We start from the raw sequence: 10,899 nt of genomic DNA, 5'->3' as shown, positions 1-10,899 counted from the left end.
CCATCACATAACTGGACTCCTGGCTTGTTCCTGACACGATCCAGGTTTCCACTGAGCAATGGTCCATCCAGTCCTCCGAGCTGACGTAGCCTCTGGACGAGGTCAGCATAAGCATAGCCGTTTAATTCTGTGAATTCAGCTTTACTGTACACCACCAGTACACCACACACACTGATCTGGAGGCATATCTCAACCTGTCACACTCTCCTCCAGTTAATTCCAGAAGTGTTTACATGATAAAGGGACATGTGTGAATGTAACTATAACGTAGCGCTGACGGCGTCCTGCAGTCATCCCTTGTTCATCTGGTTTATCAGCCCACATACAAACAGTTTGTACCCCACTTAGCAGAGACCCTTGACCCACATCGGCCCTCTGGCAGCTGAGCTTCCTTTTCTCTGTCTTAACTACTGAATATCTGCTGGTTGCTCATGTGTTGCAGAGCTGACATGCAAACAGGAAGTGAAAAATAAATTGAGAAACGTCTTTTTTCTCCTTGATTGTTCAACATTAACTTTCCACCCTGAGCTGATCTCTTCTGATTTCAGGTTGTTTTTAAGGACCTGCATTTCGCCTCAATTTACTACATATTTATAGTAACAGCTCGTGTTTGATCTGCCAAAGCTTCTTCTCATCCATGAGTATCAATGTTTCTGTGAAAGATCAACGTCTGCGTGTTGAGCGTAAAGTCAGAAATGAACTGGTTGTTTTCCAAACTGCAAGATGAAAACCATTAAAATAACATGCATAGGTGATACTTAGACAGCCAAACAGACAGATGGATGAATACTTTATTCATCCCCAGGGGGAAAATCCAGGATTTTATATAAAATATAACATAATGTTTACCTTCGTCACACGGCTACAAACAACATGTTTCTGATAAATCTACAGAAATCTTCTCCCTTCATATACTGACACATCTCCCCAGACTGTTGGTCACACTGCCAACCATTCTGCTTATCAAAGAAACGCTAAACTTCGACCAACCCGGCTCCAGTTTGGGTCCCTGAATACAACCTTCACACTTTCTTCTGAAACATTTCCATCAAATCAGAAAGTAATTTAACTTTTGTCCTTTAGGCAGCGTTTTGTGTGATACCAGAGCTCAGGGTTTCGGCTCTCAGCAACAGCAGAGGCCGAGCACTGTGCTGGCTGTCTGCCCTCTGCTGGGGAGGTGGGGGACAGGGAGTCCTGCTGGGAGTCCTGCTGGGAGTCCTGCTGGGAGCCCTGCTGGGAGCCCTGCTGGGAGTCCTGCTGGGAGCCCTGCTGGGAGCCCTGCTGGGAGCCCTGCTGGGAGTCCTGCTGGGAGCCCTGCTGGGAGTCCTGCTGGGAGTCCTGCTGGGAGTCCTGCTGGGAGTCCTGCTGGGAGAGGTGGGTGAGGATTAGGTCCACACTCTGGACGAGAACAGAGTCTAGAACCTTCTGCTCTTCGGAGGAAAACCGGCTCAGAACGTGACGCTCCACAGACATTTTCCCGGCTGGCCGACCGATACCGATCCGAAGTCTCGGCATCACCTGCAGGACGAGACTTGAGAGCTTAAAACAGCGCTCACTGTGTTCCACCTCTTAGTGAAAAACTGTTGAAACTGCAGACTTTGACGGAGGATCAAACATTAACCACTCCAAACTATGCTAATAATTCCATTTAGTGATTTGTGTTTCAACTTTAGTCTCATGAAGAGTCTGAACACAAAACTATTTATATATTATTGGATCATTGTTCAAAATCTTTAGTAATTTACTAATAAGCTAAAGCCTACGTAAAATGTAAATATAAAGATGAAAAATCAGCATCAATATGAGTTAAAAGACACGGCATCCCAGCCCATTTCTGTTGGCTGTGAGAAGACCAGTGCTGTAGTGGAAACCCACATCAGTCTGGAGACAATCCACGCACGAGCGGACGCCATTATGACCTCTGTGGTGACGGATAAGGAAGGAGAGGAGGAGGAGCAGGAGGAGGAGATGTGGAAACAGAAAAAGGATAATTTTGTGTTAACGTTAATCTGAGTTCCAACATATTCCTGCACATCAAAACATTTCTAGTCTCTCATAGCGTTTCAGAGGAACTTGGACAGGAGTGAACCCTCACCTGGGACTTCCACCATGTTTAATGGCTACTTTGCCAAGAGCTTTGTCCATTTCATCGTGGACCAGCAGGATGTCTTCAGGCTGGATGTTGTATTTAGCAGCTGGAAAAGAAAATCAAATGACAAACAGCTAAAAAAAATGACAATGTACTCTGTTGTTGTTAGAGTTTTTCACAGATATCTGACTTTGTATTGATGTAGTGATGTGCAAGATTTATTTATTGAACGAGTTGTGTTGGTCAAGTTATGAGTTATACAAGTTATGTGTTAGACGAGTTACGTGTTGGATGAGTTACGTGTTGGACGAGTTCAGTGTTGGACTAGTTATTAGTTATACGAGTTACATGTTGGAGGAGTTACATGTTGGACGAGTTACATGATGGAGGAGTTACATGATGGAGGAGTTACATGTTGGAGGAGTTACATGTTGGAGGAGTTACATGTTGGAGGAGTTACATGATGGAGGAGTTACATGTTGGAGGAGTTACATGATGGAGGAGTTACATGTTGGAGGAGTTACATGATGGAGGAGTTACATGTTGGAGGAGTTACATGTTGGGCGAGTTACATGATGGAGGAGTTACATGTTGGAGGAGTTACATGTTGGAGGAGTTACATGTTGGACGAGTTACATGTTGGGCGAGTTACATGATGGAGGAGTTACATGTTGGAGGAGTTACATGTTGGAGGAGTTACATGATGGAGGAGTTACATGATGGAGGAGTTACATGTTGGAGGAGTTACATGATGGAGGAGTTACATGTTGGAGGAGTTACATGATGGAGGAGTTACATGTTGGAGGAGTTACATGTTGGAGGAGTTACATGTTGGAGGAGTTACATGTTGGACGAGTTACATGATGGAGGAGTTACATGTTGGAGGAGTTACATGATGGAGGAGTTACATGTTGGAGGAGTTACATGTTGGAGGAGTTACATGATGGAGGAGTTACATGTTGGAGGAGTTACATGTTGGAGGAGTTACATGTTGGACGAGTTACATGTTGGGCGAGTTACATGATGGAGGAGTTACATGTTGGAGGAGTTACATGTTGGAGGAGTTACATGTTGGAGGAGTTACATGATGGAGGAGTTACATGATGGAGGAGTTACATGTTGGAGGAGTTACATGATGGAGGAGTTACATGTTGGAGGAGTTACATGTTGGAGGAGTTACATGTTGGAGGAGTTACATGTTGGAGGAGTTACATGATGGAGGAGTTACATTTTGGAGGAGTTACATGATGGAGGAGTTACATGTTGGAGGAGTTACATGTTGGAGGAGTTACATGATGGAGGAGTTACATTTTGGAGGAGTTACATGATGGAGGAGTTACATTTTGGAGGAGTTACATGATGGAGGAGTTACATTTCTGAGGAGTTACATGATGGAGGAGTTACATTTTTGAGGAGTTACATGATGGAGGAGTTACATTTTGGAGGAGTTACATGTTGGAGGAGTTACATGTTGGACGAGTTACATGTTGGACGAGTTACATGATGGAGGAGTTACATGTTGGAGGAGTTACATGTTGGACGAGTTACATGATGGAGGAGTTACATTTTGGAGGAGTTACATGATGGAGGAGTTACATTTTGGAGGAGTTACATGATGGAGGAGTTACATTTTGGAGGAGTTACATGATGGAGGAGTTACATTTCTGAGGAGTTACATGATGGAGGAGTTACATTTTTGAGGAGTTACATGATGGAGGAGTTACATGATGGAGGAGTTACATGTTGGAGGAGTTACATGATGGAGGAGTTACATGTTGGAGGAGTTACATGATGGAGGAGTTACATGTTGGAGGAGTTACATGATGGAGGAGTTACATGTTGGAGGAGTTACATGTTGGAGGAGTTACATCTTGGAGGAGTTACATCTTGGACAAGTTACATGATGGAGGAGTTACATTTTGGAGGAGTTACATGATGGAGGAGTTACATTTCTGAGGAGTTACATGATGGAGGAGTTACATTTCTGAGGAGTTACATGATGGAGGAGTTACATTTTTGAGGAGTTACATGATGGAGGAGTTACATGATGGAGGAGTTACATGTTGGAGGAGTTACATGATGGAGGAGTTACATGATGGAGGAGTTACATGATGGAGGAGTTACATGATGGAGGAGTTACATGATGGAGGAGTTACATGTTGGAGGAGTTACATGTTGGAGGAGTTACATCTTGGACAAGTTACATGATGGAGGAGTTACATTTTGGAGGAGTTACATGATGGAGGAGTTACATGTTGGAGGAGTTACATGATGGAGGAGTTACATGATGGAGGAGTTACATGTTGGAGGAGTTACATGATGGAGGAGTTACATGATGGAGGAGTTACATGATGGAGGAGTTACATGTTGGAGGAGTTACATGTTGGAGGAGTTACATCTTGGACAAGTTACATGATGGAGGAGTTACATTTTGGAGGAGTTACATGATGGAGGAGTTACATTTTGGAGGAGTTACATGATGGAGGAGTTACATTTTGGAGGAGTTACATGATGGAGGAGTTACATTTTGGAGGAGTTACATGATGGAGGAGTTACATTTCTGAGGAGTTACATGATGGAGGAGTTACATTTTTGAGGAGTTACATGATGGAGGAGTTACATGTTGGAGGAGTTACATGATGGAGGAGTTACATGATGGAGGAGTTACATGATGGAGGAGTTACATTTTGGAGGAGTTACATGATGGACGAGTTACATTTTGGAGGAGTTACATTTTGGAGGAGTTACATGATGGAGGAGTTACATTTTTGAGGAGTTACATGATGGAGGAGTTACATGATGGAGGAGTTACATTTTGGAGGAGTTACATGATGGAGGAGTTACATGTTGGAGGAGTTACATGATGGAGGAGTTACATGATGGAGGAGTTACATGATGGAGGAGTTACATTTTGGAGGAGTTACATGATGGACGAGTTACATTTTGGAGGAGTTACATTTTGGAGGAGTTACATGATGGAGGAGTTACATTTTTGAGGAGTTACATGATGGAGGAGTTACATGATGGAGGAGTTACATTTTGGAGGAGTTACATGATGGAGGAGTTACATTTTGGAGGAGTTACATGATGGAGGAGTTACATGATGGAGGAGTTACATTTTTGAGGAGTTACATGATGGAGGAGTTACATGATGGAGGAGTTACATTTTGGAGGAGTTACATGTTGGACGAGTTACATGATGGAGGAGTTACATTTTGGAGGAGTTACATGATGGAGGAGTTACATTTTGGAGGAGTTACATGATGGAGGAGTTACATTTTGGAGGAGTTACATGATGGAGGAGTTACATTTTTGAGGAGTTACATGATGGAGGAGTTACATTTTGGAGGAGTTACATGATGGAGGAGTTACATGATGGAGGAGTTACATGTTGGAAGAGTTACATGATGGAGGAGTTACATTTTTGAGGAGTTACATGATGGAGGAGTTACATTTTGGAGGAGTTACATGATGGAGGAGTTACATGATGGAGGAGTTACATTTTTGAGGAGTTACATGATGGAGGAGTTACATGATGGAGGAGTTACATGATGGAGGAGTTACATGATGGGGGAGTTACATTTTGGAGGAGTTACATGATGGAGGAGTTACATGATGGAGGAGTTACATTTTGGAGGAGTTACATGGTGGAGGAGTTACATTTTGGAGGAGTTACATGATGGAGGAGTTACATGATGGAGGAGTTACATGATGGAGGAGTTACATTTTGGAGGAGTTACATGATGGAGGAGTTACATGATGGAGGAGTTACATGATGGAGGAGTTACATGATGGAGGAGTTACATTTTGGAGGAGTTACATGATGGAGGAGTTACATGATGGAGGAGTTACATGATGGAGGAGTTACATTTTGGAGGAGTTACATTTTGGAGGAGTTACATGATGGAGGAGTTACATGATGGAGGAGTTACATGTCAAGTGGTGAGAAAGATGAATGATGAGCTTGTTTCTAAAGATCACCGACCTGCTTTGGCCACCGACACTCCATTTATGTTCATGAGCAGCCTGGGACGGAGCAACACCATGTGTGTGTCCTGGATCTTTGACATGATGACCTCACCGGACACATGCTTGTCACCACGCCAACAGTCTGCCACACTGAGCCGGGAGGCGAGCGCGCCGAGGACCGCCATGCCGACACTGTGTTTGGTGCCCTCCATCCCTGGGTTTCCCAGTCCCACTACCTGACGCACACACACAAAGACACACGTGTATATTCTTCCGTGTCTTCCGTGGAGGACTGCGTGTCGTTCGGAGGATATTATTACAGCTGTGAGCTGAATGCACGTTTCAGGTTTTAAAGATTTCCATCATCAGGAATCCCCAGCGGACTGAGCAGAAACGTCCTGGCATCTCAGAAGCTGGAGAGGGAACTGCAGCTTCAGTCCTGGATGTTTAGTATTTACCCTTCATCCTGAAGCTGCCTAACTTCTTACCTGTCACCATGGCAACTTGCACTGGGAACATGAGACTAATACAAAGCTGAATTTCTGAACACTCCGGCTTCCTCCCACCGTCCAAAGACGTGAGGTCAACCGGTTACTCTAAACTGTCCCTAGGAGTCTGTGTGAGTGTGAATGGCCGGTTGTAAAAGAAACAAGACAACTTCCAGCGGTCAGACTGGAAACTGAATACCCGTCAGACATTCACTCAGCAGCGTCTTTATTCATTTGCCATCACAAGGGAATGTTTACCTTATGTCACATAAGAAGTCAGACTGATCATGATTTATCTGGTTTCTGCTGCTGTTTAAAGATTTGACACAAATTCATTTTATTCTCATTTCATTAAGAGACATTATTTATGTTATTCATATTAATCTTGACATATCCTAAAAATGGACTTTTTAAAGTTAATTAAAATCACGTGAACCACTGAGACTGTTCTTATTTAGCATTTTAATGCTCTTAAACTGACTATCAATGATTTTTGGTTTAGTCTTCAAATGTTGCATCTGATGAAATAAGACTGAAACTTTGTCAGAACTTCAGATGCATTAGATGAATTTAATGACAAAGAGAATAATAAATAAATCTGCTTGTGCTGTAATGACATGGCAGTGATTATGATCAGCTTCTTATTATTTTCACAAAGTCAATCGATAACGATCAAAGTCCAAATTGTCTGATTTTCTTTTTATCCATCTTTCCTTCCTGCTTTGCTCCCAGAATTTCAGACATGGACTCCTTCCATGTTTTTATTTTGTTGTGTTTTATACAGCACGAATGTTTCCGCCTCTTCTTATCAGGAAAATAAATGTAAAACATGGTATGTTAGGAGGGAAATGAAAAAGTTTTCTTTGCAAACTGGGTGTCATTTCAATCCATAATGAGCTGTTTATTTCCAGCGTTCCATAAGCGTGTTGGAGAGATTTCTTGTGACTGGTGCACCTGCTGTCTGCTTCGAAAGGGTTGTAACGGCAGAGACAAATACAACTCACATCCAACAAACTGCTTACAGACCAAGTCAAAAAGGACAACTTCATATCTGCTAATAACCATTTTCTTTTAGTGAAAAGATAAGTGAACACAGAGTGCAGACACACGTCTAGACACAGCAAACGCTGCCTTGACACACTCAGCTGTCCTTCAGTCTCTCCAGTCTGAACTGGACTCCCTGGAAGGGGGGACAACTGGACACAAGGCTAAATTATAATATGCAGCTAAATTCACACACAAACCCAGGTTTTTATTGTTTTCACTTAAAGGTGGAGAATGTAAGATTTTCAAAATAAATTAACTAAAAAAATAACTACAATCATAATTAGACAGTTTTTTAAAACATGTAGGTTCCTGTCATGATTTTTCCCAGTCGTCCCTGAAGGCATCCTCCTGTGCTGATGAGCTGATGGTTTCCACCTGTGCCTCCTTCTATTTAAGCAGCAAGCCCAGGATTATTGGTTGCCAGATAGTCAGACTTACTCTGTTTGTTTCCAACCTTCTGTAACTCACAAGCTCACGCTGTAGTCCTGCCCTGGTTCCCCTTCTCCAGAAAATCCTGCCTGCTCCGTGTTTTCCCCTTGCCTCTTCCCCTCGTGTTTCAACTCGGTGTACGGACCTTGGACTGGATTTGGATTTTGGATACTGGACAAACCCACAATAATCTCGGGTGAGAGGAACTCCTTTTGTCTTCCTTCTTGGACATTTCTCCCTGGAGTCTGCTTCTCCCTGTGTGCCATTTTCACTAACCCTCCTGTCGTACCAGCCGGACCCGGTTGGGATCCTCTAAGAGGACTTCAAGCCTTTCTTGAGTTGGCTTCCGGCTTCCTCGACCCCCGTTATCGGCAACAAAATCTTTAACCGGTAATGAGGTCTTCTGGTTCTTTTGGGTCCCATCTCCTGAGTCGTTACAGGTTCCAGTCTGTACATATTTGATGTGTGAATAAATTACAAGTTTAATGACACAAAGCAATTTTTTTTTTTTTTTTTTGTAGTGGTAGGCAAACATTTAGCAGGGCCTTTGTCATTAATTAAACTTGTAATTTAATAACGTATCAAATATGGACAGACTGGAACCTACATGTTTATAAAAAGAAAAACAAAAAAAAGCTAAATTATGATTGTAGTTTTATTTTGAAAATATGAAATCTTACATACTCCACCTTTAAACAGTGGCTGACTTAAAAGTCGCAGAATGCTGATAAAACGTGGCTTAAGCGCATGTAGAAAGACAAAATAACTAATTAAACACTTAATAAAATAAATATTGATAAGATAAAATGGATTCAGCTGAACTGAAAATTAGCCTTGACTTCCAGGTGATTATTTAACCTAACAGACTTGGTGGGATGTGACCATTATACGGGCCGTGGATGTGACTGGTGACCATTATACGGGCCGTGGATGTGACTGGTGACATTCAGTTTTCCGACACCCCAGATGACAATGAAGCCCACCCGGGGCTGAAAACACTCACCAGCTTCCGGCGGGCGCGTGCGTGTGTCCGCGCATCGGCAGCTGGCTGTGTCTTCATCACCAGAAGTCTGTTCACCACCTTCATCACAGATCTCCTCATCGCCACCAGATGTGAAACTTTGCAAAAGCAGAATTTCAGATACGCTGCGGCGCAGATTAACCAGTTTATCCTGCAAACTGGTAAATATGCAACACCAGCTTTGTTTAAAGTCCTGCTGGTGTTTTACTGGAATAAAGATTAAAATAACTGTGTGCTTCTGAGACGTAGCTTTTAGCATGCTACAGCTAGCTTCCTGGACTTTATTGGCAGATCAAAACCATTAAAACTCAAACATGCTTTAAAACTACTCTGGCAGCTTCACTACTAAAACCCGTCCAACTTAAATGACATTTTCCTAAATGTCTCCGATTTTAAAACATAGGACAGTAACTTGATCCTGCTGCTAACAGTCTGCTAATCTACTCGCTGCTACCATAGACATAACATACAGAGACACTGCACCACGCCGCCTGTACGAGCTGACGTCTCATCGCGCCGCCATCTTGGATGGGTCTCCCATGCTCCTTCAATGCATTTACGGTGTGTTCAGACCAAACGCGTTTTGGGCGTCAAAACTCCTGAAAACGCTGAGCGCTCGACGCGGGTCACTAAACTGCCACTTTTGTGTCCGACGCTCCTACAACGTCTGCCGCTTGTGTGTCTGCAGCGAGCGGCAAACGCGGCGGGAAAGAGAGGAGGGAGGCGGCGCTTTCCTTCCGGTCAGGCTGAATGATGGCGGTGCAGTAGAGGGACGGCATGGTTTTATTTAATAAAGCTAGAGAACGTTGTCGTAGGGCAGTGATAGTCAGTGTTAATGCAACAAGAGCTGCACTCAGCAGAGAGCCCCCCCCCAAAAAAAACAAACAAAGCGTTGCTAGGCAACGTGTCCTGCTACGTTGCCAAATCAGTAACATTCAGCTTTTTAGCAAGGAATGGTTATCCTAAATATTGCACGGAGTAATGGCATCTCAGCCCCGTGTCTGGGTTCACCACAGGAATCCTCCAGGAGCTGCCAGCTGATCACTCTGATTGGTTGACACCCCGTGTTGAGCGGCCAAAGTTCAGCTTTGCCCATCTCTGGCTTTTGTCGAGCTTAAAGTGGCGCTATGATGGTATTTGGAGTTTTCTGAGCTTTCTACAGTGTTACAGTGTTGAATCCTCATCAGACATGTGAACGACACTGTTTTTTTTATCACCTAAACGCATGTTTGAGTTTGAGTTCCAGCACGCTCTCCGTTCGGTTTCCATGGCGACGAAAAACACGTGGTTTTAGAGAGTTTTTTCTACGTGGAAATCCTTGTGACGTCCCGGGGGATAAGGTTGGGTGATTGGTTACCTTCTACTGGTTAACAAGGGCATGTACAAATACATCAGGCGGGTGGAAAACGTGGGATAAAGTTATTTCCAACGATGGCTGGTGAGTTTACCAAAGAGAGACATCCTGCTGCATTCGTTGCTGTGGGTTGCTGTTTTCCACTTCGTTTTCAGGATCTGATTCAGGTTCCAACATGTAGGGCTGGATGCTATGTGTTGACATTGTAGTTTTTTTTTTTTTTATTGAGTTCATATGAGCCTAATCCTTCTGTTTATGAGACGTTACAATGACGGTGAAAGCAGGTGCGGTGCGCGGTCCCGATGTAGTGCAGTGGCGGGAGGCGGGGCTTAATGCGGAAGAGTCTCAATCCACTCGTTTTGCCCGCAGGCTGATCTGACAGCCTACGGAGAGGGTCGGTCTGAAGTAAATAAAGACATTTGTGACAATGACTCCATCAATCCCAGCCCTTCTGGTCTCAGAAATAAAAATGAATTAACCTGAAATGCACATAAGTTTCACT

At 43.5% G+C, this 10,899-nt stretch overlaps 1 protein-coding gene across 2 annotated transcripts; it reads right to left on the bottom strand.

Moving 5' to 3' along the window:
* Positions 1–777: 777 nt before the first annotated feature.
* ptrh1 (peptidyl-tRNA hydrolase 1 homolog) lies at positions 778–9,704 on the bottom strand. 2 transcript variants are annotated; one of them, XM_079251313.1, is made up of 5 exons: positions 9,026–9,704; positions 6,075–6,290; positions 2,096–2,195; positions 1,876–1,921; positions 778–1,518 (listed from the first exon to the last, which is right to left on the bottom strand). In XM_079251313.1, exons 1-5 carry the CDS (start codon positions 9,300–9,302, stop codon positions 1,066–1,068), a joined length of 1,092 nt encoding a protein of 363 aa, XP_079107439.1. In that variant the 5' UTR covers positions 9,303–9,704; the 3' UTR covers positions 778–1,065. The 2 variants fall into 2 exon arrangements, with proteins under 2 accessions (XP_079107439.1, XP_079107440.1); XM_079251314.1 differs by having other exon boundaries at positions 6,075–6,294; positions 9,026–9,256.
* Between the last annotated feature and the right edge of the window lie 1,195 nt (positions 9,705–10,899).

Source organism: Telmatherina bonti, assembly GCF_933228915.1.
Source record: "Telmatherina bonti genome assembly, chromosome: 13".
NCBI lineage: Eukaryota > Metazoa > Chordata > Actinopteri > Atheriniformes > Telmatherinidae > Telmatherina > Telmatherina bonti.
The sequence above is the reverse complement of the archived record's forward strand: the minus strand, read 5'-3'. Positions and strand labels throughout refer to the sequence as shown.